Source organism: Papilio polytes, unplaced genomic scaffold, assembly GCF_000836215.1.
Source record: "Papilio polytes unplaced genomic scaffold, Ppol_1.0 DF824069.1, whole genome shotgun sequence".
NCBI lineage: Eukaryota > Metazoa > Arthropoda > Insecta > Lepidoptera > Papilionidae > Papilio > Papilio polytes.
This window is the reverse complement of record NW_013525135.1, coordinates 2721780-2749758: the sequence shown is the minus strand read 5'-3', so window position 1 is coordinate 2749758 and position 27979 is coordinate 2721780. Positions and strand designations below refer to the sequence as shown.

At 37.5% G+C, this 27979-nt stretch overlaps 3 protein-coding genes across 5 annotated transcripts in view; 1 reads left to right on the top strand and 2 right to left on the bottom strand.

Annotated features, from left to right (window-relative positions):
- Positions 1–21: 21 nt before the first annotated feature.
- LOC106100160 (rho GTPase-activating protein 39) lies at positions 22–11792 on the bottom strand. Of its 2 annotated transcripts, none has more exons than XM_013278912.1 (22): positions 11671–11792; positions 11400–11490; positions 10907–10999; positions 10686–10814; positions 10326–10468; positions 9862–9985; positions 8226–8331; positions 7848–7957; positions 7498–7596; positions 6920–7050; positions 6158–6313; positions 5943–6079; positions 5741–5866; positions 5505–5663; positions 5131–5399; positions 4677–4877; positions 4326–4531; positions 3773–3965; positions 3193–3324; positions 2803–3043; positions 2103–2257; positions 22–1571 (listed from the first exon to the last, which is right to left on the bottom strand). In XM_013278912.1, the coding sequence occupies exons 1-22, from the start codon at positions 11682–11684 to the stop codon at positions 1347–1349; spliced, it is 3240 nt and encodes a 1079-aa protein (XP_013134366.1). In that variant the 5' UTR covers positions 11685–11792; the 3' UTR covers positions 22–1346. The 2 variants fall into 2 exon arrangements, with proteins under 2 accessions (XP_013134366.1, XP_013134367.1); XM_013278913.1 differs by having other exon boundaries at positions 5943–6076.
- Positions 11793–12113: 321 nt separating this feature from the next.
- LOC106100162 (dipeptidyl peptidase 3) lies at positions 12114–18117 on the top strand. Of its 2 annotated transcripts, none has more exons than XM_013278915.1 (14): positions 12114–12223; positions 12519–12640; positions 12727–12879; positions 13463–13690; positions 13832–13958; positions 14514–14802; positions 15025–15278; positions 15421–15563; positions 15663–15774; positions 15975–16107; positions 16419–16542; positions 17053–17200; positions 17478–17651; positions 17894–18117. In XM_013278915.1, the coding sequence occupies exons 2-14, from the start codon at positions 12521–12523 to the stop codon at positions 18052–18054; spliced, it is 2166 nt and encodes a 721-aa protein (XP_013134369.1). In that variant the 5' UTR covers positions 12114–12223; positions 12519–12520; the 3' UTR covers positions 18055–18117. The 2 variants fall into 2 exon arrangements, with proteins under 2 accessions (XP_013134369.1, XP_013134368.1); XM_013278914.1 differs by lacking the exon at positions 12114–12223 and adding an exon at positions 12241–12425.
- Positions 18118–18448: 331 nt separating this feature from the next.
- The window catches only part of LOC106100100, a 33532-nt gene continuing 24001 nt past the window's right edge, over positions 18449–27979 (bottom strand). Inside the window, exons 20-27 of the mRNA XM_013278836.1 lie at positions 27963–27976; positions 27672–27731; positions 27489–27600; positions 26759–26859; positions 26368–26394; positions 25955–26034; positions 20020–23761; positions 18449–19669 (exon numbers count right to left, since the gene is read on the bottom strand). Of these exons, the coding sequence (XP_013134290.1) occupies positions 19609–19669; positions 20020–23761; positions 25955–26034; positions 26368–26394; positions 26759–26859; positions 27489–27600; positions 27672–27731; positions 27963–27976 (4197 nt within the window). The 3' untranslated portion in view covers positions 18449–19608. The remainder of the gene's footprint in view (positions 19670–20019; positions 23762–25954; positions 26035–26367; positions 26395–26758; positions 26860–27488; positions 27601–27671; positions 27732–27962; positions 27977–27979) is intronic.

Sequence of the window (27979 nt, the reverse complement as noted above, 5' to 3'; positions counted from 1 at the left end):
TAATGTTTTATATTATTTTTGGAACACAAGTGTACAAACTTTTTAAATATACATTTTTCTAACATAGTGTGAAATATTTTGATTTTTTTTATAATACAGTATTGCTATTGCAAGGCTATTAATATCTATATATCTTGCGCATGCGTATAGCATTCAAATTTACGTCTGCTTTTTAATATTTCAGATCTAAAAATAGCAAGAATCGTAACTGTGGAGTTAGGAATATTGAATAAATATTTTATATTTATCTATATATCAGCATGTCTATATGTAAATAGTTTTTTTATACTATTAGATAATAGTAACTTTGTTTTTAACCACTCGTTCGTAAACCACACATCTATTGCTACATCCGAAAGGCAAGTTTGAGTTGATCGTGCAATTTCTACATCGATGTGTTTTATAATTTAAAAATATATAAAAAAAACTAGTCGAACAATAGCTGCCTTAAATAGAAAAAAAAAATCAGATGCACAAATCAGTCTAAAAAGAGATCGTATGAAAACTAAATATTCTTAATAAGTTCAGAATAGATTTCATTAATTATTTGTAAGAAATCTATTCATCAGTCAAAGAACAATGATATAGAAATTGCACATCAAATTTTCATGTCAATAACTTTTATAGTTAAATGTAAAAACCTTATTTTTAAACAAATTACTTGGTAAAATTATAGGAAAAAATTATATAAATGCTTATTGTGACGATAATGATAGTAAAATTGTGATATGATTGCGCTCGCGTCCCATCTTAAGATGCCACTCAAAGGAAAAACGCACTAATAGCCAATTTATTTGAAACGCGTAGCAAATACTTGAGAAAATACTTTATACCTTATTGCTTTACTATTAAGAGTCAGAACACTATATAACTTGTGATTAGAGCATCACGACATACCGGAAGTGTGTACTTACATAGGAGCAATCTTAAAATAAATTAACTGCCATCACACAAACAAATATCAACTAATAACAAGCGACGCTCCGTAACAACTGCGTGCCAACATTGCACATACACTTTTGTAAAGCTCCACATTTAAAATAATTAAAAAAAATCACATCTCATTAAATATCTTTGGATACAACCAAGTAAAAATAGCGTACAAAAATACAAAAAATATACAAGAGAATATCCATAAGTTGGGGAATAGTTAACTTAGATGCGTCCATAGATCACGGGTCAATGGAAGGAGACGGACTAGACACTTGTGGTACACATTGTAAGGTCCTGTCGCATGCGGCGCTAGAGAGCGCTAGAAGGTTCTAGAAAATTCTAGAATGTTGTAGAAGGCGCTAGAAGGCGTTGTGGTGTGCAACAATGTTGTTGTTGCGACAGCTGAGGGTTGGTCACAGCATGTCGTGTACATGTGCGGTGTCCAGGTTGGTGATGAGGGTCTTGAGGAAGGTCATCTCCTTGCGCGCGTTCTCCAGGATGACGCGCGGGTCCTGCGAGGTGCAGCGCAGGCAGTTGGGCGCGAACACCATCGCCAGGTTGGCGGAGTCCATCTTCGTCTGGCTGACCACCTCCGGCGCCGTGAATTGTTGCAGGAAACTTATTAAGTATGTGAGAACCTGAAAATTAATTCTTATGCAACACGACTAACACACAAAAACTAAATCGCTTTGAAAAATGATTGTCATTAGAAAGCCACATTCTCACTGACTAACATAGAGCAGGGGTGGCGAATATTTATGTTAAAAATTGCCGTTTTTTTAAGAAATGTTTAATGAGCATCGAATAATTTTGACTGCGATTATAACGTTAACTCCATTGTGCACTTACGTCATAATTTTTTTCGCAGTGTATTTATGTTTATTGACCCCTGAAATAGAGAACCCCCAACTTTAGTCCCTTTTCTTTTATGCTATATTTAGTATAAAAAAGGATGGGAAGGGAACATAGATTTGACGATGGAGGGGACGCATAGAAAGGGAAAATATCCTCTTCATGTGTGTCTCCTCCATCGATGGAGAGTAGGCAAGGCATCCGCTGTTGCGAATGTCAGGGCAGCGGTGGCTTCGCCATGTTGGCGGATTCGGGTGGCCGCTCGCTCGTTTGCCACTTTTTGATATAAGCAAGAATATTAAAATATAATATATTACGAGTCTGTTGAGTGCGGGCAGGCGCTGCAGCGCGCGCGCGCACGCCGCGAAGTCGCTGCCCGCGGCCACGCACGCGCCGTACAGCGCGTCCGGGATCAGCGGCTCGTACAGCTCGCGGTACCACAGCTTCAGCAGGCTGGCCGGCGCGTGCGCGTCTGTAATCACAAACATATTTATTTAAAAAAAAGGTAGAAAATAATCGATAATAAGCATAGATCATCTTCATGTTGATAGGTGTATACACCTAAAGATTTTTGTAACTTTAGTCCCTTTTCCTTCCCACCCTTTCTCTCATAAGAATAGGATGGAAAGGGAACGTGGATTTGACACTGGAGGAGACGCAGAAGATAGAAAGAGAAAATATTCTCTTTACATGCGTCTCCTCCTCCGTCGATTCAGGGTAGGCAACGCATCCTCTATTTTTATTATCAGGTAGCCGCTTGCTCGTTTACCATCTTATGATATAAAAAAAATATTTTTTTTTTAAATCATACACAGTGAAAATTTTACATAAAATGTACCATTTTCTACTAATGTCATAAATTCGAATGTTTAGATGAATGGAATGAACATCTATATGTTGGCTACGACCTCAAGGCAGATTTAAAATTTGGCATAGGTTTAGAATATAGTCTTGAAGAACATATTCCACGCACTGCATCATTCTGTTTTTGATACCGTGCTGAAATCTAGTATTTACCAGTCAATGTAGAAGCGTCTGGCAGCTCCCAGTTGTCGATCTTGGCCTTGAGGGCGTTGACCTCGTCGACGTCTGCGGAGACGCGGAAGATGCCCTCCGTGTCGCGGCCGCTCAGCGCCAGCACCTGCTGCGACAGCGCCACCTGCACCCACGGCAGCTGGCGGTGCGGGAAGCGCTCCTTCTGCAGCGACATCACCTCCGACAGCGTGTTGCCGAACATCGACTGACGGAAGATCTGGATCTGAAATTTATTAACAAATTATTTAAATAGAAAATAGAGTAACTACGGTATTGTACTTAGGTACTACAGTCGAATTCAATTGAAACAAGTATTATTTTTACTTAATCTGTGATATTTACATTCAAAGTATAATTAAAGTTAAACATTACCCTAGCTTGGTCTATGTCTTCTGTGCTGGGTTTCCTCGGCTGCCGCTTGCCGCCGAAACCTATCCGTTCCAAACGTTTACACGCCACGCCCGCGTAGTGCGACACTTGTACGTGGATCGGCCATTTGCCAACCTGGAAAAATTTTTGCATTTTAATTCTACTCAAGGTAAAGGATAATGAAGTAATTTAGAAAAATATTTGCAATGTTCCTTTCATTAGTAGTCAATCTTACTAATATAAATGCGAAAAATGTTTGTTAGTCTGTAGCCTAAACGGCTGAACGGGTCTGGATGAAATTTGGCAAATATGTGGAGCAGGCTGGAAGAACACATACAAATTACTTTTGTTTTTGTAATACCACACGGACGGAGTCGTGGGCGAAAGCTAGTCTAATCATAATTTGTATGCATTTATCATGAAAAATTGAAAACTAACATGTATTAAAAATATAAAAACTTTCGCAATATTGGGTAAAAATATGAAACTAACGTCTGTTTGAGGCTTGGATTTGAACATTTTGGGCAGTATATAAGACTTGACAGTGTATTAATAGGAGTGCAAGATACAAGAAATGCCTGACCTCAGGGAAGGCATCAGCAAAGGCGGGGTCCCTGTGGCGGTTGACGTAGTTGGTGAGCGCGGGCTGGAAGGCGGGCGAGGGCGGCACGAAGGCGAGGCAGACGGCCAGCAGCTCCCAGCCGCGCAGCAGCGAGTCGCGCAGCGGGTTCTCCGTCGTCTGCCGGCACAGCTGCACGTACACCTCGTCGCGCAGTCTGTAACACGTTACATTCATTCCTATACATGTAACTAGCTGTTTCCGGCTTCAATCACATGATTGACTTATTGTTGTTGTTTCTTTCTCGCAAACTCCCCCTGAATTAAATATCGATGGGCGAAAGGCTATTTGTTTTAAGCGCCATTCGTTTAATGTTCAAAAAAAAAACATAAAAGCAAATAAATCCTGGAAATAATTTTCACCCGTCGATTTGTAATCTATGGCGTGTCGTAAATGTGGGGCTATTTATTAAAAAAATAAATATTTAAAATTATGCTATGTATGCTGACATTCTACATAACTAAGTAGAGTGTGTATTTACGCTTTATATTACTTTGTATTATACGAATCTGCTTACTTTTCGTTAGTAAATGTGGCATGCAGAATGTCCTGTGCGACGGAGTTGAGCGTCATGCCAGGGCGCGCCTTGCGGTCGCCCATGTATATCTGCACCAGTCGAAACAGGTCGATGGCCGCCTTCTTGTGCGCCTTGTCCCACTCCGCGCCCACCATGGGCGCGCTAATGGACGACGACGTCCACGATAACATGTCCCGAACAGACGCCTAAAGAAATAATCAGATATAAATACTATATACAATTTCATCCACATACTTTTTTTAAGTGATGGTCCTTTGAGTCGGATGAAATTACTGCGTTTAGAACATCGATTAAATGCTAATGCATTTAAGCCTTAAAAAGAGCACAAACCTTTCTCCTGAAAATTCCTTTATTGAAATTAAGATTGTCTTTGGCAAAGATTTCTATGTCTTGTTCTGCGGGCACGTGCGCGTGCGGCGGCGGGTGCGAGCGCACCGGGCTGTACAGCGCGCCGCCCGCCGCGCCCGCAGCGCCGTCCGGCACACTGCCGCCGGGGCCCGCCGCTGTCGCACCACCGCCCAAAGACGATGTCTGACAAAATAATTTAAATTATTAATGATTTACACTTACACATTTTTTGCATTAACGGTGACTATAAATTGTAGTTGCCAATATTGTTGATATTAGCAAAACAAAGAGTAAAAAAAAGTTTTAAAACGTTACAATTTAAGTGTAAAAAAAATTGTAAGTTGAAAGGAATCAATATAAGCTTTTCATTTTTATTTATTATATTTTATTTTATTATAAATTTAACGTAAAACCATTAACAATGAATTATACTCACTCTATGTATACCAGGCGAGGGCTGTCGATCTCTATCGAATCCTACAAACGTGTTGTAGTAAGCGACCCCATGGTTCATATACTCTGCATCGGTGCGGTACGCATGCGGCAGGTACACGCCCGAGCCGTCGTCGTCGTCGGGCGTGCGCGCGCCGCCGTCGGACGACTCGTTGTCGGGCTCGTGACCGGACAACGACCGCGATCGCGACCCGGACCGCGACGACCCTGACGACCCGTCGGACTCCGACCCACCAGTGTAACGACCGCGACCTGCGAACGACATCGATTATTATTAGATTATTATACGGGGTAACCAGAAGTACTACGAGTACCACGAGGAAAGTTCGAAGAAAATATAATTTTAAAAGTACTCACTAGACAACTTAGCTTGCTGTATAATGTAATCTTGTAAAGGTAGCAGATGTTGCATGCCGCGTAAGTCCCAGTTGCAGTACAAGGGGGAACCACCGCCTTCTTCGTCTTCATCCTCGCCATCCATTTGTGTTTCGTCTAATTCCACAGGTTTCTTGTGCCCTGAAAAAAGCAACTTTTGACTAACACTCTTTCCTTATTGTGCAGATTATAAATTGTATTCCAATAATGCAACTTACGTCGTGACTTGGTCCTATCCCTGGTCGCGTTCACTTTCTCCGTCCGTTCGAAACGTTGATTGTGCTTTTGTACATTGGGTTCTGTTAGCGGGGGTTCGAGATTCACACATTTCAGTTTGTAGTTAACTGGAAAAAAACACCATTCATACATATTCTTATAGATTTGTATTTAACCCTGTGTGTATGTGTTGTGTCCACCGACCTGCGGCGATGTTGTCCTGCTCGTTGGCGGAGGAGAGCCGCATGAAGTTGTGTTCATGCGCGCGCTTGCCGCTGCCACTGGAGGAGGTCTTGCTGCCCGCGTACCGCTCGCGCTCCGGCTCCGCCTGCTGACGCCTGCTTCACTCGAAATATTTACCATTTCAAACAAAACGATATTTTTAAATTAATTAAGAATTCGATTAAAAATGTACAAACCTTGTAAACTCCCTAGGCTGATGCCAGTTGGAGACGGAATTGTGGCGCAGGTCGAGGCTGGTCTGTCTGAAAGGTTTGTCCACGCTGTACACCGCCTGCTTCTCAGGGTACCGCTCCATGCGGTCCAGCTCTGCCAGCCGATCCTTGTCTAAGTGCCTGCAAATAAATTTAATATACCCGATTAAGTTGGCACGTAAGGTGAAAGAGTACTCTTATGCTCGACGTGACAACTTAAAAGTGTACAAATAACAGTACACTCATATATTTGTCGTTGTCACAGCATTTTTAATTACATTTACAGATTCATAAGACAGCCATAGAAATTATTTTTGTTGATTATTCTGAGCGCAATTGCAACCCGCTATAAAATATCTAAAAGGGATACGCAAATGCTGCATAGCGGTATGGTACGTGATACGAGTTTTTATTCAAATCATATTAGTTATGCCAGATGGTTGCAAAATTAAACGTTATGAATCTAACGAGTAGTTCAATGACATTTATTTATTAATCGAAAAAGTCATCGCTAAATTCCTTGAAAAACTTCCATGACCTATTCGAAAGTACCAGGCGCCCATAAATGGATGAATGCACATTACATATTTGTTATCTCTAAATATCTGTATAGAAAAAAACATAGATAGCAATATACATTTGTACATGCATTGGCAGTGAAAACTCACTAATATTGTGCAATTCTGTATTATTTCGTGTCAAACTCATTCAAAAGTACCAGGAGTGCATTAATATCGAGGTATTGACCTGTCTGAGAAGCGTTCCCTCGCGTGTCGCGACAGCTGGTGCGGGCGCTCCAGGCTGTGCATGAGCCGCGCGCCCGCCGCCTCCGTCGCTAGAGATATCGACGACACCAGCGACGGCCGCGCTGCCGTCGGCTAAAATAAACATTTAAACTAAATAAATACAAGGAATTTAGTAGTTCTTGACCATTGTGAGAAAGAGAACAATACTTAAACTACTGCTCCCCGAAGAGTAGATTAATTTACTTTTTTTAGCCTTCATCGTACTTCGTACTAATCATACCAACATTATAAATGCGAAAGTTTAGATGAATTGATGGATGGATGTTTGTTAGAGTTTATGGCCTAAATGGCTGAACGGATTTTGATGAAATTTGGTACAAGACTTCCAGACTTGGAAGAACACAAATGCTACTCACTTTGGTTTATTTTAATTTCACGCGAAGGGAGTCGCGGGCGAAAGCTGTCAGCTATATTATTTTTTTTTTTTCGTTTCATTAGTCTTCTATTTATGTGATAATTAAAAATCGACATTTAAGTAAAAAAATAACATTAACTAACTAAAGGTAGCAGTGAATATACCTGTAAGAAGGGTGTAGGTTGTGGTTTTTGCAACGGGCTGCTAGGACTTTGAGGGGAAGCAGAATCGCACGAGGAACCGCCAGCAGATTGTTGTTTAAGCTGTTGGTTCAAATCAAAATGTAAAAATTAACAACTGCTGCTAAATCTAATATTTACAATAAAAAAGGGTTATAATTAAAAAATGATCTTGCGAAGTACAAAAAGGGTTACTGTAGTAATTACAAACATTGTAAAAATACATTTGACTTTTCCAAATGAGGGTACAACTAGCATGCTATATTTTAATAAAGCATGCGATTTTAGGATGTGAATAACATCAATATAAATAATAGTATATAACAATGTTTTACCTTACGTCTAGTCAATGGCGTACTCTCTACAGACTTGAAATACTTTTCATGCATTGAGTCATCAGAAGTATCTTTCCTAGGAGATATGAAGCTGCCGCTACGATTTAGACCTGTAATTAAACATAGAAAAATACATTTTTTTTACCTTTTACTATTAAAAGGTGCCACCTTTGACTAAACTATCGCAGAACAGTTGTGCGATTGTCGATTATTTCGCAGAAAACTCAACTGACAATTTTCACAATTCCTCCTGACAGGAACTCAACAACTCCATTTAAGCTCACAGGAATCAAAGCACCATTAAAAAGTTGTGCGATAATTCAATCAAAGGCGCGCTCTAAATAGTATCATTTTTCAATAAACCCAGTTTTTACCGACCTGAGTGTGGTGACCATTTGTCTGTATCGTGGGGCTGCGCTGCGCCGGTCCTCTTCCTTAGCTGCGGCGTGCACACCGGCACGCTGCACGCCACCGCGCTTAGCTCCTACAATGTTACATTCAACTAATGACAAAATACGTTTAAAATGTTAGGATAACATAAATCTGACGTACTAAGATATTAGAAGAATCTGTTTATCAGTGCAGACGTAAAGGACGTAAGCGACCGCACGGTGCTTTGGACGGAAACGGTCGCCACACGTCTGGGAATTACACTCTCTAAAATTCCCAACTTCCCCAAGCTAGTAAAAGACGCCCAAGACGGGTTCGGTTACAAAAAATCTTTCATCAATGAGCAATTGAGAAATTATGTTGTTTATGTTAAGAATAGATTAGAAAATGTGCCAGAACTGAAATTTAACGTACTGTCCGCCCTACATACTGAGTTACTGATAAGATCTTTTATCTTTTCATCCTCCGTTATAAACTTAATTGTACACGATACCTAGAGACGATGTAAGTTATCAGACGCGAGAACAATGCTCTTAGTGATGTAATACTTTATCACAAGTTAATATTCTTTGAGTATAAAAATAAAGATGACAACTAGTTATTACAATTATCACAACAATAAACGATACATACAAAGGAATAAAGTGGTCGTAATTAACTGCCGTTACTTCAATTTCCCGCAAATTAATCTACATCCAGCGTAATTCGCTGTTTATCCGTTAACGATTGTTTCTTTTTAAAAAATCAGTAATACATGCTTGTACATATTTTTAAATTAGACGCTTTAAAATACATAATATAGTACATTTATATTTTAAATTCTAAAGTGATTAAAGTCCAACATATAAATGTAAATAAGACATTTTTATTTCCTATCCTCAGAATCATTTCTAAATATTATAACTAATAAACACCATTCTGTTATTATCGATTGTAAACAGATCGACTTCCAATATTGAATCATTACCATTTCCTTGAAATGTCAATTCATATGATAAGAAAGAGAAATTGCTTCGCACTTCACGCCTTCTGTACTATTTATTACGACTATAATATGAATACAAGACACACAATGACCTTTTCAACCTTTCGTCGGCACTTACGCATATTAAGCATAAAATTGGACCAACGAAATTTGGGTCGAGCGATAGTCATTATCGTTTCTGCATTGTCTATTACAGGATGTTGCAATAGAGCGCTGCATACGATTAGCGCGGCCTCGGAAGTCAGGAAATAACACAAGAGGATGGACAGCCAAAAGGGATCTTTTATTGTGAAACTTTAACATTTTTAATTCCTTTCAGAAATTATTTTTTAATATAACATTAGATCTGATTTCAATCTATAATGAAACTTCTCTACAAAATAGAGACTTTTGAATCATAATAGTTGAAACTGCCTTCAAAGTACAATAATGTTATTTTATGGAATTGTACTTTAATAGCACTCATTCCGCCATTCCTAAGGGGAATGTCATTGTTTTAAAAATACTTGGTTTCGCCCGCGATTCCGTTCACGTAGAATAAAAAAAAGTATCGTATATGTTATTCCAGACTGTCCTTTACATCTATGCTAAATTTCATGGAGATCCATCCATCCATAGCAACATTGAAAAAATGTTTACCTGTTTTCTTCTTTGTTGTGCGCTGCTAATACTGCTGTCCGATGAACGACCTGAATCAGTGTGACGACAGAGTCCCGTCGAGCCATCTTCACTCAGTCTCCCGCGACGACTTTCTCCGCTATTTCTATATTATAATCAATGTTTATTCTCAAATTAACATTAAACAATCCATAGTATGAAGGAAGTAAAGACTAGAGTAGTATTCGTAATTATTGCTCTTTTTTTACAGTAATTTGTTTAATTTAAAAACAAAAATGAAAGGTATAAATGACCTAATAGTAAAAAATGAACATAACATGCTCTCAAACAACTTGCAATTACTTTAAACATTAAGTTGTTGATATTATTTAAAGCTTAGGCTTTATTATACCAACCAGTATCATTAGTAAAAAAAAATTTACACATTTATACTTCTTAATTTGATTATGTGCAAGAATGTGTATATTATCATAGTGGCCAGTTACCTGTGATGATAATGTGACCTCCTTGTCCGGACGGGACTGGTCTGTGTTATTGTAATATTCTTAGCATTGCTTGGTGAGAGCTTACTCACACTGGCTGCCATACTGTTGCCGTTGCTTGTTATTGGTTCAAGCAAGGATGGAACCTTTAAAAAGATGATTATTTAACATTTATTATTTACATCAATACAATAATATGTAACTTCAATAGCAGTTATTGGGAAATATACTTATTTAGTTGGTTAGTAATAAAATCCACTTATGTAATACAATAATGTATTTATTTGCATAATGAAAGTGTGACAATTTTGGTTGTTGTATAAATATTAATTTTTAATTCATTATAACAAATGTATAAATTACCTGTGGTGCTGCCTGATTAGTTTGAGTGGATGTCTCTCTCCTTTTTTGTGGATCTGTATTTTGTTTCAGAGTTTGTAATTTAGCTAGTGGAATAATATCACAGTCTGTGGGTCTATGCCATACAGTGGTCTAAAAATAAGTTATATAACAATGTTAAATAATAGAACATATTAAAATTTAAAAATACATTTTATGGATGTTTCATGTATGTTGACACTCACCTGAGTGGTTGCATTGTAATAATAAAATCTATGGGTATTAATATCAAATAATTCCCACCACTGGGAAGAATCTGTTCTTTTCACTTTTACACCCTGTAAAATACAAACTTTGTTAAATAAACTACACAAGTTCATTATTCAATTTCATGAATCATTAAGGAAATTTTAAAGTTATAGAGACCCAATAAAAATTTTTAGTTTTTTAAAAAAATAGGTTTTAGGTATTAAAAACAATACCTAAAAATCTAATATAGACATCACTACCTTTGCAAGACTTACAATTCCCACGGCTTATTAACAACTATTTACAATTTATATGACTTATAAATTGGGGATATCGTAAAACATCTATAATGACAAACTTTACTTGTGAAATAAATCCTACAAAAATTACGGTTTTAATAATTGGCCTACATATACACCTGGTATAACTACAGCTAACTGATTAAATTAAACGATTTTCTAATATCATATTAGTTTAATAAAATATTACCTCAGGAGGGTCCCAAACACATTCACCAGTAGTTAGGTTAGCATACATATGCTCCTTTGTCTTGGGCTCGATAATTTCCACCCATTCGACCCTAGAAAAAAGCATTTTCAAAACTTTTATATATTCTCCAAGACACTTTTACCCGCAGGAACAAGTAACTTCGGGGCGTGACATTAGCGATTTCCGTATACTTTATTGATTTTGCAACTTTCATCTGTTATCGAAACCAATTTACTGTTGTTCTATGAAAAGTTTCACACCAAAAAATTACCTTTCTGAAGACATTTTCACAAAAAATGTAACAACCGCTTTAACGTTTACTTATTCATTGTTAACAAATTATTTTACGCTAAATTACAAAAGACAGTAACGAGAAATCATCCATATTGAGTGTTTACTTCATTTCACAGACAACATAAAAATCTTTTCCCTAAGTTTCTAACCACAGATCACAAATCAGTTTAGTAGTTTCTAGTGGCAGTTTAAAAAGAGTAATAGGTTTCCTACGAGGTGCGAGAAACTGAAATTAATGTTCGGTATAGAAAGAATTTGGTTTGAACTTCCGAATTAGATTAAAATAGTTTTTAACATTAAGGTATGCCTTGGTTTTCATTTGTTTGGCTTGTTGCTCTTACAACTTGTTCTTTGTTATTGATGAGACCTATTTTCCAACTTGCTCTTTGTTGGTTGGTGAGTTTGAAGTTTGAATTTGAAGTTTTAAAGTTGATTGCTTTTCTTTTGTAGTTCAAGATTACTAAAAAGCAATTTCTTTCACACTAAAACTTTTATTTTAGAAGTAAAGAAATATTTTTAATCAAAATATAGTAAGTACGGATCTTATAAATCAAATATTGAGTTGAAATAAACATCAAAAATCTATCCCAATGTTTCGAATTCTGACTATTAACCTTGTAAAATGCCGGCACATCTTAACTGCTGATTCATTTCTTAACAAATATAGCAAGAGTCTTACTGGAATTGGTCCACTTCAGTCTAAACCTGTACATCCGGCAATAGTAGTTAATGGTCAGTACCGAGTCTGATAGCAGTCAAATTGAGAAATCTATTTTGACTTTCTAATCGCGTCTAACCTCTTTTAACCTTTGTTTTTCGTTTTAGCAATGGAAGACAAATCAAATTTCTTGTTGCCAAATAATCAAAGATTTGTGGAACTGGATAGTTCACAAGCATTTAATAATTTGACAAATAAGGAAAAACTTTATGCTCACTATCTGAGTCATGTAAGTAATTTATACAAGTTACAAAGTTGTTTTATAAAATACTTATAATTTAATGTTGATTACATTATGTACATTTTTTCAACTAGGCTGCATGGAATGGTGGACTCATAGTATTACTTCAAACTAGTCCAGAGTCACCGAAGATCTTTTCACTCTTGCATAGAATCTTCCTTGGAGAGCCATTGGAGAATCTTAAAGAATCTGCATTAAAGGCGGGAGTGTCTGAAGATGATTTCCAAGTAAGTAAGCCACTGATATTGTATACAAAAATAATATATTTACAAAAATAAATGCTGATTTCTTATGTGATTACCTTGGGTTTTAACATTGTAATACATTTATGAAATCTGTAAATTCTAGATTGTAGATTAAAAAAAAAAACATTTTTCCTATGATAAATAAATACAAGCAAAATAGTCAATGTTGTAGTTGATAGGTTTACCACATCCTGTTAGATAAATGTTTCCACTCTATAACTACTTGTCTAGTTTATCATTTATGATAACTAGAACTCAAATTAAATGTGTTGGTTTATTCCATCAGTAAGTTGATATTATATGATGTTAAATTATTAATAGAAATATATTTATAGAAATAGAACTAGTTCTACAAAGAATAGTTTTTACTAATATTATAGAGAGAATAGAAGATTGTTAGGCTAAAATTATAAACTTTTACACCATTAAAAAGCTATTTTATCACTGAGCAACATGGCTATATTTTAAAATTTCACATGGACAAAGTCACAAATAGCAGCTAGTCTGTTTTAAATTCATACAACTTACCGCATATAAGTTGTCCTAATGATACATGTGTTTACAGGCATTCCTGGTATATGCTGGTGGCTTGTTTGCCAATAGTGGTAACTACAAGGGATTCGGTGACACAAAATTCATTCCAAATCTTTCTAAAGATGCATTTGAACTCATTGTAAAATCATCAAAAGCATATGAAAATGACAATACTCATATAACAAAGTTATGGCAAAAAGTTCAAAGTGCTATGTATAGCCTGACTCCAAGACTGACTAGTTTAGGTTTGGCTAGTAAGGTAATATAGGATTAAACTAAATAATATCAATAAAAGTCATGTTTTTAATATTATAAAGTCATTGTTTTAAAACTACTATTAAAAAAAAATATTTTACTTATACAAGTCAGTCTTACAATTAACTAAGCTTCTACATTCTAGGGAGTAACAACATATTTCTCTAGCAACTGCACTGAAGAGGATTCTAATTTGGTTAATGATTGGATGAAAACTAAACGAATTGAAGCCTACATTTGTCGGACATTTAAAACAACTGCTGATGATGGATGTAAGTTACTAACAACAGATTACTGTAACAACATTTTTATGTATACCACCATCTTGAGACTATACCTATTTACTTACTTTATACTTATTTTATAGAAATTTTGACAACTGTTTGTAAGTGATACTTAGAGCAGGTGCTCATCTTTAACTAAACTATAACTTTTGTGCGATAGTCAATTGTGTGGCAGCCAATTTAATAGTTTAGTAGCACAACTAAAAGTCGAGGACAAAGTGCATCTCCCCACCTACTCACACACTCTACCTCCTATAAGCTCATAGGAATTAAAGGGAGACTAAACAATTGTGCGATAATTTAATTTCCGATGTGCGCACACTCTTACAAAATATTTAAAATTCGGTTCAGTGTTCATTTTGTATTAACTTAGGATAGATATTTGAAAACCTTGTATTAGTCATCTGAAGTAAATAATTATATATATCAGTTAGAATCTATTTAACATGTATAGTGCCATCAATGCTGGCAGCATTTTAATAAAAAAAAAATGTTACCATGGAACATGTCAATATTAAATTAATTGCGTTTTTACCTTTCCAGTACCTTTATACACTATACATTTAGCAAGTGTGGAATCATCTCCCAAACCAATGCTGACAATGGACAAGGAATTATACAAGAATGCATACTTCCAAGTGACCCGCGGAGACTATTCACCGCTACTGAAGCTTGCCAGTGAAAACCTCACCAAAGCTCAGGAATACGCAGCTAACGATAATGAGAAAAACATGCTCAAGCACTATGTCAATAGTTTTAATGAAGGAGATTTAAATGAACATAAGGAAGGCAGCAGGTTTTGGATCAAAGATAAAGGACCTATCATTGAAACGTAAGTTTAACTTGTTAAGTGCATACCACTTAAGTACTTAAAAATTACTAACTGTTGCCCGCGATTCCGCCTGCGCGAAGTTAAAAAAAATAAACTATGTAAATAGCTTACATTCATAGTATAGTAAATAGCATCTGGAAGGTAATGACATAGAATTTGTTAATTATTAATAATCTGAAGTTATGTGGTTTGTAATTTTTTCTTTCATTGTTTTTTTTGTAGGTATCAAGGTTTTATTGAGACATACCGTGACCCGAGTGGCCAGAGAGGAGAATTCGAGGGCTTTGTTGCCATGGTGAATAAGGAGATGTCAAAGAAGTTTGGACGCTTGGTGGATGGAGCCGAGGGCTTCATTAAGCTGCTGCCCTGGGGCCAGGATCTGGAGAAAGACACTTTCCTCAGGCCTGACTTCACCAGCCTCGATGTGCTGACATTCTCCGGCAGTGGCATACCAGCTGGCATCAACATTCCGAATTGTAAGAACATGTTGTCCAACCATATTAACTGCACTAGATAAGTAATAGTATAAATTTAAATTTTGCATCTGGTAATACTAATTAAAAGTAAAAATATTCCGTTACAAATAGACTTGGTTATTTTTTCCTTGTTTATCATTAGATGACGAAATCCGTCAGAACGAAGGCTTCAAGAACGTGTCGCTCGGTAACGTGATCCCCGCCGCTTACAAGGAGTCCGTCATACCATTCCTCTCCGAACAAGATAAGGCATTGCTCGATAAATACAGAGTCGCTTCCTTTGAGGTATGTAGAGTATTCAAATATCATATTAACATATTTAAGAACCATTTTTAGACTATTTATTTGAATTAATGCCTAACATATGTAATTTATAACTTTCAGGTGCAAGTGGGTCTACACGAGCTGTTGGGTCACGGGAGCGGAAAGTTATTGCGCCAGAACGCTGATGGAACATTTAATTTCGACAAGGAGAAGGTCAAGAATCCTCTAACAGGTATTTTAAAAAAAATCATTAAAATATCTCGGAGGCTCAAGGTCATTCTCCCTAATCCCGCTAAATTCTACACAATGTCCTTCTTCCGATTCCCGCTAAATTCTAAATTTTGTTCTGCGTAGCAACTCGCACGTTATTTCGTGCCGACAAAATATCTGAAAATGATATTATGATATTTACTTGAAATTATTTTTTTTTAGGAAAAGAGATCGAGACATGGTATAGTGAGGGCGAGACGTACGACAGCAAGTTCACGACGCTGGGCTCCGCGTTCGAGGAATGCCGCGCTGAGGCTGTCGGACTCTACCTCTCCGTGCTGCCGGAGATCGTCAAGTATGATATACTAGCTACTCGCAACTTCGCCCCCGTCTAATTAAAAAAATAATAGAAAATGTGGCTTATTAAACGTAGCTTTTTAATGGTGAAAGATTTTTATAAATGGGACCAAAAGTTTTTGAGTTATTTCAATACATACAAAAATACAAATCTTTCCTCTTTAAAATATTAGCAATCTTCGTAAAAATCAACTACCTAACTGTGAAGGATCTCACTGAAGGGCAAGAACTTTATATCCTTCACATCAAAATCGCTAGATGGCGCTTTCACTAAACTTAGGTCCGTCATAAATGTATTGTTTTGTTCAGGATCTTCGGGTACGAGGGCCAAGAAGCGGAGGATGTGACATACGTGAACTGGCTCAGCCTGCTGTGGAACGGCGTCGCCAAGGCCACCGAGATGTACCAGCCCTCCACAGACACCTGGCTGCAGGTAAACACCAACATCGCTCTTGTTTCTTATCAACTCGTTCCTTAGATCGTCCTATTTTACTTTATAAAACGTTTCTTAAATCTCATTTATTTTACACATAATTTACATAAACTCATGTTCGGGTTTCTCCCGTTAGACCAATGCCACCGAATCGTCCTATTGGATTTTTTCCATAGGGGCCATTGATCATACTGATTCGTTCAGTTAAATTTGCTTATAGTTTATAATGTGTTGGGGCACTGACTGTAGGTAAATTCGAAAAAAAAAAACTTCTTAGATTTAAATACGAATGTATTGTGTTAAATAGTTTTGCTAAGCCGCGTCGCTGCCCGGAGTTACAGTGCCGGTTTGCTACAACGCCATCTGTTGGCTTCTTTTGTTACCGCTAGTACAGCTGTGGTTTCATAGAGGGCGCTGTTAACAATATGCCTATTATATTAAAGACTAAGTTCACAATTTATCAATGACAGCAGATATTCTTTAAAAGTGGTTGATCGTGAATGTTTTCAGGCACACGCACGGGCGCGCTTCGTGCTAATGCGTCTGCTGCAGCTGGAGGGCGAAGGCCTACTGACGGTGACGGAGCCCGCGCGCGGACAGGACCTACTGCTAACACTCGACAGGCACCGCATCGCCACCGACGGCAAGAGGATCATCGGTGATTATACTATTATTCATCACTAGCTATAATAGAGCCTACGTTACTCACTGATAGCTTTTTCATGGTGTAAGAATTTTTAAAATCGGCCCTGCAGTTTTTGAGTTATTTAAATACAAACGCAAAAATAAATCTTTCCTCTTTGTCGTAAGTGTAGGGTAATATTTAAAAAAAAATCAGTGCTAGCTGATATCCTGCATAACAAAGATGTGTGTCTGCATTTTATTATATTAGTATAGATTAAGAGGCACTTGAAGGTTGATAATAAATGTCGCAGGCGAGTTCCTGGTGAAGCTGCAGACGCTGAAGGCGACGGGCGACGCGGCGGCGGCGGAGCAGCTGTTCGCGCGCTACAGCCGGCTGGAGGGCGAGTGGGCGCGCTGGCGGGACATCGTGCTGCTGCACAAGCAGCCGCGGAACATCTTCGTGCAGCCCAACACGATACTCAAAGGTAACCTCAACTTATAAGATTTATTCAATAAATTGTATCATCATGGTGTTTACCAAAATGATAGATTATCCGGCTCAAAGGACCATAATGTACTTCTATATATAGGCAAGATAAGTAGCAATTTTTTTTTGACTGATTACGATAACTTTTTATATTTTCTTAAGTGATTTTTTTGTAATTGTATTGTCTTGTGGCCTATAATTTTCTATTTTACTAAAGTATGCGTTATTTTTTCACAATAGATAAGGAGGTGGAACTAAAGCGGTACCCGGCGAGTGCGCAGGGCATGGTGTCGTCGTGGGTGGAGCGCTTCCCCGACACCAACGTGGACGACCTCCTTGAACAACTCGCAGACGCACAAGCCAAGTACTTTGAGGATCTGGAACCTCTCGCTGCCGCTTGAATATATTTTCTTCAATGAATTTTGATTATTGGTATAGAAAATAAATTATATTTCTACACGAAATGTTTTTTTTTTTCATGATCAAGTTATGAAAATTATTTTGAAATATCCCAGGTAACAGTTTATTTAAAATTACACCATAAATACTTCTATTTTGTCTTAGGAAACCAAAGATAGCGAACAAAATGTATTCACCGGTACTTTCTCTGAAAGGTACTGTCAGTTGTTATAAAACATTTTTTTTATGTTAACATTGACGTGTTGTTTTGAGGATCTAATAGGTAGTGTTAATAAGATCATGTGAAAAATGTCTCAACCGAACTTTGCATATTCTATATATATTATTTGAATAACAAGGTTTGCTTGTATTAAAGGATAAAAATAAAAGCCAAAATAGCATTTCAACTATATGATTTATTCACATTCAATACAAAACGCGTGTGATAGTAATTTTAATATTTATCTTCAAATCACAGTATCGCTCGACCATGACAAACGGTACAAATATTAACAATCACCACACACTAATAAATAGACTCAATCTAATAAAAAAAAGTAATAAATAGATTCGATATGAAAAATAATGGAGGTGGCGCAAAATGTCTATGTCTGTCAACGCCCGTCCTATAGCCTAGCTGACCACTGTCCACTACAGAGAGGTGAATATGGCAACGATTGCAAACAATTCCTTTATATAGTGTTTAAAAATTACAATTAAAATATAAATTACTTTTGAAAGGAAACACAAAACTTTCGTTGATATAGTTCATACCTACAAATTCTTTAACATATTCTATAAATACAAATTATATTCTAAGAAAATCTTCAACTAAGCACCATTCTATTCGATAACTGTTTCGTGACTTAGCTTTCAATACTTTCATGTTTTGTTAATATAACTTAAATTGACTTCGGCAGCATACAAAGTCAACTACGACAGCTAAAGTTCAAAATAACCAGCGTTATTTGTGCAAACACACAAAAATCGTGTCGCCCTCTTCTAATAATAAAAAGTTTTATATAAAATCCAGTCGCTTATGTCGTATAAAGGCACGTAAGATGTGTTTCATATAACCTTTTCCTTAAAAAAAAGTTAATCGCAAAACATTTCCAACTTTCATTGATAATTAACTCTAGTCAATTCGATTTCAAAAAGCACATACTGTTACTGCCTTATCAATGCAATTCCTCGCTTATCTTAAAATAGAAAAGTTATTTCACGCCTTATCTTAACATGTAATTCAGACACTTCATTTACGTTGCAATTACATTATTATAGACATTCTTGACTAAGTTAAAATCAATTCCCAAATTAAAGTTACACCTTTGAGTATTTTGCGTCTTAACTTATATTGCGAAATGCATACTACAGCTCAGTGGCAAGAACTAAAATCAAATATTCAAACAGCAAGAAGCAATTTATATGGTAGACTGTGATCGACTAATTATAATTCTAAAATGAATAAATAAATTATGTGTAAAGTTTGTTGATAATGCTAACGTTTAATCACAAACGATCGATGTTGAATCTCGCAGACCGCTCAGTAGCGCCTCTCAGTCAGTTTTCTCAGAGCGTTCTGCACAGTCGCCTTCGCTTTTAGATGAGACATTGGATCTGAAAATGCGTAACATTCAAATGACTACGAGCACCGCCGAGTCTCAAATTGTTTCTATTATAGTGCCCAATGAAATAATTGTTACAATCTCTATTGAATCTTTTCGAGCGAATATTAAATAATTCGATTACTGTGTAAACTGTGAATGATGGGTCTATACATTACGATCTACTTACATAATATTTTACATTTAAGTTTTTCCGTATATTATCTATACATTATAAAACCTTTAATGTATTAGTGCAAGTTTTTATTCAAAAGCATGAAGCGTGCAAAGAGAAAAATCTTGTAATTTCGGGAAAGTTATTTGAATTATTTACGTAACATGTATTATGCGAAGTATACACACCTTGGCAGTGAATCCTCAGAGTCGGCTTTCCTCGTCACGCTGATTGAGATCTTTCTATTCCTTATTTTCTCAAGTATGTTTTCTGGGCTCGGTTCCTTTTCGCTTTCTTTTAATATAATAGCGGAATTCCTCGTCCTTTTCGGTCTGTACGTAGCGTAGTTCCCAGGAGTGTACAAAGAATTAGTCCTACTGTATTTCACAGGGTCTCTCAGGTGACTCAAGCCGTGGTCCTCGTTACCATCACAATTTTCGAGGAGAGATTTGGTTCGTGAGTACCTGTGACCGCCGTATGTCCCTGGTTGATCGTAATCTAGGTAACTCCTGCCGCTGGAATACTTCCTCAAGTCATTCCGGTCCAGTGACCTGTATGTGTCAATTTTGTCATTGATACTATCGTATCTCAAACCCCGGTTACTTGGAAGATCAGTGAGAAGGGATCTGTACCGGTCGGTGGACGGTGACAAGTCTGACGCGATGGAGTAGCCGGGTGACAAGTCGTAGTTGATAGGAGACGAGGGAGAGACGTCCAGTTTAGTCTCCGCGGGCTGGGAGTGCAGCCGCGCCACAGGATCATATTCAGTGGCGCCGGGGCCCACTAAACTACTTTTCCGTCTTTGCTTTTTTTCATTGAATCTCGAATAAAAACTTTTTCTTCGAATTCTATCAACGATGTCTTCCTTTTCGGGACTAATGGAATCCTTGTTGCGGATAAGTCTAAGAGCCGAGTTTCCAGTAAATGTTTCGGAAAATTTATCTGCTCCTTTTATTTCTGCACTATGTTCAGATTTAACATCGGAATTAGAATAGATCGACCTGCTTCTCGAGCGACTGCGAGATTGTATGTCGTTTGCGTCATTGCTGTCGAGTATTATTTGGCTTTTTTCTACTATATTTTTCTTTTCGTTTTCTTTATCAGTCAGTGATACATTCATAATTTGCGGTTCTATCACAGGATTTGTAGGAACTATTTTTTTTACTCTTGGCAATTTGGAGAAATCTAATTTTAACGTATTTCTAACACCTTTGGGTTCACGATCTTTCTTAAGTACTGGCTGCTCGTCTGTTTCTAATGAGATAACGGAAACACTGTCACTTGCCGATTTATTATATTTATTTTTACGTCCTAAGCCATTTAACAATAATGAGGTTGGCCTTTTTGGTTTATCTTTCTCGTTCTCTAAGTTCGTTTCGGTATTAGTATCGAATTTGTTACTTTTACTATTGCTCATTATAGGATCTTCACTCGCACAATTTTCGATAACAGACTTTGGACTTTTTTCTTTTGATTCAAATTTCTTAAAGAGTCCTAAAACTTTGGAAACAGTAGTTTTATTTTGAGGAACATTTTGACTATCTAAAGCGGCAACGTCTGTAAGAGTGACGGCTCTTTTGATAAGATTTGATTCGGTGGGAGGATCCGTTTCTACGGGAACAGATTGTTCTCGTTGCAATCTGTTTAATTTGGAACACGCTTTTTTCAGTTCTTTTGATGCTATACTGCTTTGAGATGATTTCTCTGGGGAATTCGATTTTGACGACGCTAATTTTTCTAATTTATGCCCTATGGATTGTAAAACAGACTTCTTTTTGACAGCTGTAGCTTTGTTATCTTCGTTACTTTTTTCTTTTACTTTCTTTACCACTTTTTTCTTATCAGTTGAATTTGTACCATCGATACTTTCTTGGTTACTAATTACGTCAGTCTTTGATTTTGATGAAACTTTTTTAATAACTTTCTTTTTAACGGTTTTTTTATTAGTATCACTTTCGGATTTTTTAATTTCTACGACTTTATTGTCTTCTACTACAGATCCATTTAGTGTGGCATTATCAACGATTGTACCGTTTCCAGTGTGAGTATTGTGTAGACTTTTCGTATCGGTATCCTCATTGATTATTTTATATTTTTTTAACACAAGTGCGGGCGTGGAAGTTTCTTGTTTAAACTCCGTTTTTTCTTCTGTTAAATCATTATTCTTTGTTAATGTTTCCGATTTCGTAGTTAGACTTTTTTTCTTGGGCAACGTAAAGTTAAAGCTTACCTCCACGTCACTTTTGGTGTCGTTCTTATTATGTTCGTCTTTTGAAGTTAAATCTTTCTTTTTCATTTCATTTTTATTGGAATTGATTTTTTCTGGTGATGGTGTGGTAGCGGGATAACTCTTTGGGCGTATAAGTTTTGATTCTCTTTTAGATTTCCTTTCTTCGATTTCCCGATCTATTGATTCTATTGTTTCCTGTGCTCCAGTTTTGCCTGTTTCTTCTAAAGAATTAAAACTTTTAACTGGATAGCTCTTAGGTCTTTTCATCTTAGATTCTTTGTTTTGAAGTTTCTCTTCTGTCAAACTACTTTTACGCAAGTCGTTCTTAATATTTTTCTTTGCGTCTGTTATCGTCAATGAAGTGTCTAAATTAGTTTCTTTGATATTATCTAAAATTGGGAAAAATGGCGTAGTAGATCTGCTGCGTTCTCTACTTAATAAATTACCTACTGGCGATAAGCATTTACGAAGATAAGCAGATTCATCTTTATTCAAAATTGACGTTTCATTACATTCCACTGGGCTTTTTGGGGAATCCAATGACTTGTTCTTCTTTTCTCGTATTTCTTTTAGAATTTTCTGTGTTTCTAATTCTTTTTCCTTTTTGTGTTTTGCATAAAGACTATCGTCAGGGGGAGTGTCATAAAAGTCAGACCTGAGGAATCTTGAAATACGTTTTCTAGGTTGATCTCCCGGGAGCCTCATCGAGTGACGCCTAAAACCTAAGCCGGACGTATTACCCAAAGACGATGTACCGTATGCGGCGATGTAACTCGGTTCTGATATTATACTTCCCGAATCAGATGTGTACGATTCGTCCAAAGAAAAATGTCGTTCTGGAATTAAATATTTGCTAAGAAGTGGCCGATCCTGGGAGTTACGAATACTACTGGCTCTGGATGTAGAGGGCTCCTTTCCAACATTTTTCGCTGCAAAATCATACCCTATCGAATCTGCGATAGAAACAGGTGATGTGGAGTCGCGAGACGTCACCGAGCCTCGCTTGAGACGCGGTAGCGTACAAAACTGGGCCAAGTGCGAAGACGTAGCTAAATCCATGTCGTCATTTTTATTGATACTTTCTATTTTTTCGTTTTGTGCAATGAGATCGTCAACTCTCTTGGGATCGTTTTTCGGTGATTGAGGGGCGGTTCTATCGATATTCTGCTCCGGTGTATTGTCTTTAGAGGTATCATCATCGATGGATTTAACGGAATGTCCCCGCAGGTAGCGACGTGGGACGCCTTTAATGTCACCATCATCGCGGATTTGATCGCTAATGTTATTTTCTTCGAGGTCCAACTTGGTATCCGGTTCGTGTGTGGGTGCGGGTGGTTGTTTGTCGTGGAGGGGTGCGAGTCGGTCGAGGACGTCGGAGTTTGTCGGTTCGCTGTACTTGGAGGCGGAGTGGCTGCGGTGCGCGCGGTGGCGGGGCGGCGCGGCGGCGGCTGCGGCGGGCGACGCGGCGTGCAGCGAGAGCGTGCGGCGCAGCGAGCGCGCGGCGGCGGGCGGCAGGTGCGCGAGCAGCTGCTGCTGCAGACGCCGCGAGAGCGCCGGCGTGAGGCCCGACAACGCGGCCATCTCCCGCTCAGAAAACTCTATCGAGCTCAGATCCAAGTCCGACAGATCTAAACCGCGCTCCGTTTCCGTTTGCTGTGCTTTCGACGTTTGTTGCTTCTTGCCGGCTTTCTTACAACTACCTGCAACGGAACCCAAAAGACACACGGTTTTGATCATGCATTACGCTCACGGTATGATATTTACAGTGGCTTTTCGTGTTATTCTCGGTTCCGCTTCTATTTAAAAAATATTGCTAGAGCGGACTTACTATTCAATAATTTAAAAAATATTATAGAAAAAAAACAACAGTAGTTTAAAATTAGATTTAACATCGATGCAGTGGGTTAAAAGTTAATCGTTGAAAGTCTAATCGATTAAGATCAAACGGAAGCTCGGATATGCAAAACAAAACACAAAAGTATGCATTAAAATGTTGCTTTTTGATCAAATTCAATTTACCAGAATGCAAATGAACTGCTGTAGCGATGTGGACCGCGTTATAAAGGCATATCGATTCTGGTAAACAGCCGCAGCGCGGTGCGTAACACAAAACACATAAATGAAGAAATAAATATGTTGTAGTACCTATTCCTGTGTGTCGTTTGTGGCGGGTTTGTGGTTGGCGCTGTTGCCGCTGTGAAGTGAAGATTTGGTCGGAGCATGCAGTGTAACGCGCAACCCAACTGCAACCACACCAACACAACCTCACTACCGCTGCTCCGCCCCCGCCCCCGCCCCGCGGCCCTCGCTGCCCCGCCCCCGCCCCACACGAGAGCAATACTGAGTGCTACCACATCCACTATCTACACATTTATGCCACGTTTCACTTTGCAAACAAATTAACTGTAATTTTCCAAATAATACTGCCCAAACTCTAAAATTTTAAAAAATCTTAACTCAAATTTTATTGTATCGAACATTACTGCATTGCCAGACAATAAAATAAAAAATGCCTTTTCATTTCCAATTCATGCATTTTGCTAATTATAAAAAATCTATAATAATAACGAAGAACAATGCAACATTTTCCTGCTCGGGTTAGCGGGTAGGAGAAAATCAACACCTGCACATATAATGCAAAATTGAAAAAAGAACACTACAATGCAGAAAAAATGTTAAAAATATTAATGTTGTTAATTAAATCTACGAAACAACAAAAAATACGAAAACAACATATATGATAGACTTTATTATCATTATGAGAAGTCTGTCGAATATGTTGTGCAAGTTAGGTAAGATCAAACGATCGGTGGAAAACGGCGCTGGCATCGCGGCGCGATTGTCCCGCGCTTGTGACGCGGTTGTCGCGCGCTTGTGACGCGGTTGTCCCGCGCTTGTGACTCGGTTGTCGCGCGCTTGTGACGCGGTTTTCGCGCGGTTGTCGCGTGGTTCACGCGCGGTTGTGACGCGGTTGACACGGTCGTAGTCTCGCGGCGTATGACATGATATGGTTGGATAGTTAATTCGTTTGTTTAGTGAAGCTCGCGTGTTGTAAGTGCAGGCCGTGCTCGCCGCTAACTACGCGCTGTGCTATCGACAATGTTGATTCATGCTTTTCATTTTATTTTTATTCTTTAACTATACATTCTGTGGTTAAATTAAATACTTCTTTATCCTATTTTGGCTTTTTGGGACTATGACTATTTGTAGTTAAAATAAAACAAAAAAAATTGATTACTTCAGTGTTTTATAAACTTCTGAAACCTTCACAAAGCTTTTTTGTAATTTATATTATTTTCATCGAGATCCATTTAATGGGCACAGATTGTACTTTTGTAACTAAGAATATTTATAACTATTATTTATCATCTCTACACTATGTTTTTATTTATTTATTTATTTTTAATGCTTATATGGATCCCTGATGGGTAAAAGCCTCCTCCAACTTTGACCAGTGCTCTCTGTCCTTCGCCACGTCCAGCCCTCTACACTATATACTTAAATGAAAATATTGGAGCTTTTACCTCTTCTCAACTATTTTTTTATTTTTTTTTTTGTTCCAATAATTGCAGCTAAGATATTTTTAAACAAAATGATACAATGGGGTACATCTTAATGAAATAATTTATTTTATTCAACTCATATTTAGTTAGAGTCTTATAGCTGTGATTTGCCAAAGCAAGATTGTAGCGTGATTGTATTGTTTGTACTGCAAAGCGATGTAGGTGCGTGTAGCGAACGCGTGCATGTGCGTGCGCGATACCGGCGACGTTTTCCCCGAGCGAGCGACACAGTGGGACACAGTGTGACACAGTGGGACACAGTGTGACACAGTGGGACACAGTGGGACTCAGTGAGACACAGTGCGATGGTATGCGAGAAGCGTCACTCACCTCTGGGCATCGGCTGCCTGCTCTTGTTGAACATAGACTCCCAGTCGGAGTGCAGCTCGCGCGAGCCCCAGCCCTCGCGTCTGCGGAACACACGACAAATCACTGAAACAAATCTCATTCAATACATCGCTTTTTATTAAAGAAAAAGAAGCTCTAACGACCGTATATTTCTTAGTCTGAGACGTAATTTTCAATAATTTAACGATTAACTTTAAATTGTACGGTCGTAAGAGCTCGAGTTTTGTTGATTGTATGATCCAGACTCACGTTTCTGAGACACTTCGTTTACTTTCCACAAATTTATGAGTGCTGCGTGTAAATAAATTAATGTGGTCATTTGTAAAATCTATGTAAATTAGTTAAATGTATGTATTATATATGTTATAAAAAAATCGAAACTTTTCAATACTTACAAAAGATGTCTCCTTGGTAAATGGGGGCTGCATGCGGAAAATTAATAGTATCATATTAGTTGGTAAAAAAAAAAACTTAAAAACACATTCCATGCTAATATTATTTTTAATGAAAGTTATTGATGATATAATTTAATGAATAGTAAAATGTAAAAAATAGTTTTCAAGTAATTATATTCTTTATACAAAACTTACACTTGTCGACATTGTCTATTTTGTGACGAAAAATTGCAACACATTTCAATTCTAAGTATTTATATAAATAAAATGAAAAAAAAAACTTGCGTTATTTGAATTATTAATAAAAAAAAGTATTTTTAGTGTTATTTCAACACATTTCGTATAGACGTAAGGGGTGTGTCACACGCGCGTGGGAGGCAGTGGGGTGTACCTGTTGAAGAAGGGCGACTGCAGGTTGTTGAAGAGCGAGTGCGGATGCTGCGGAAAGCCGGGACCCTCCTCGCCGTTCAGCCTCTGAGTGAGCGCGCGCACCTGCACAGTTCACATCACCATTATGAATACATTACTCTTAAAAATCGGTATCACGATGGAACAGCGCAACACTAGATCATCAAACACGTCCCATCCCTATGACATCTGTCAACGTCATTCAGACGTATTAGAATAGCGCGCCATTCTTGCGAGAGTTAGAAGTCTGAGTGTTGAAGTTAATAACGCTGTTACAATTACATTAATGTCGAAAATTACAAATATACTGATGTCTTTACAACATTCACATATGTAATTTTACTTTACATTTCGTAAAACTTAACACAACATGACTTTTTATAATATAGACAGACAAGGACATCTCTAAAACTTAGTAATGATAGCTCACCAGCGCCCTCTTAATGTCAAAAATGTCACAAGACATTTTCGTTATTTAATTGCTACGTCTTTAACGCCCTTTTCTATGTCCATGTAAGTTTTACATATTTTGTGACAAAGCCAACCGCCGCCTCTCACCGGACCAGATAATCTTGTCTGACTATACCACCAAAGTATAGACCTACAAGGATCATATGGTATTTGGCAATTTTGAGAACTAACAATATCATCTTGAAAGCATTCTGACTAATGAGGGAGCGGCAACTGCCATGTATATTTCAAAATTTATTTACTCTGTGCAGGAGCGTGGAGAAGAGATTCTCAGCAGTGAGCAGGTGGAAGCCTTCATCTTCTTCATCCTCTTCTCCGGAGCTCACAGACTCCGCGCGCGCTGCACGAGTCGATCTGTACAATAATTATGGTTACACAAAAACACATTCTACATATTTTATTTAACGTATAGGAGATTTACATACCTCAGCCTATGCATATGAGTATCATCCTCCTCCTCAGATTCACCTCCGCTAACGAGACTGCTGTAATGTAAAATAGCAAAATGTATATTTCTATAATATAAAAAAATGTAAATACCCAATTTGTATTATATTATGAAATAATAGTGAAATACTGTATTTACTATTGACTGTATTTATGAAATATGAATATAGACTTATAAAATTAAAAGTTAAAAAAAAGCGTAATGTATTTCTAAAATTATATGTAAACAGTAATATTGCGTTTTATATAATTAAATAAATTCACAGTACCTGATACGTCTCGGCTT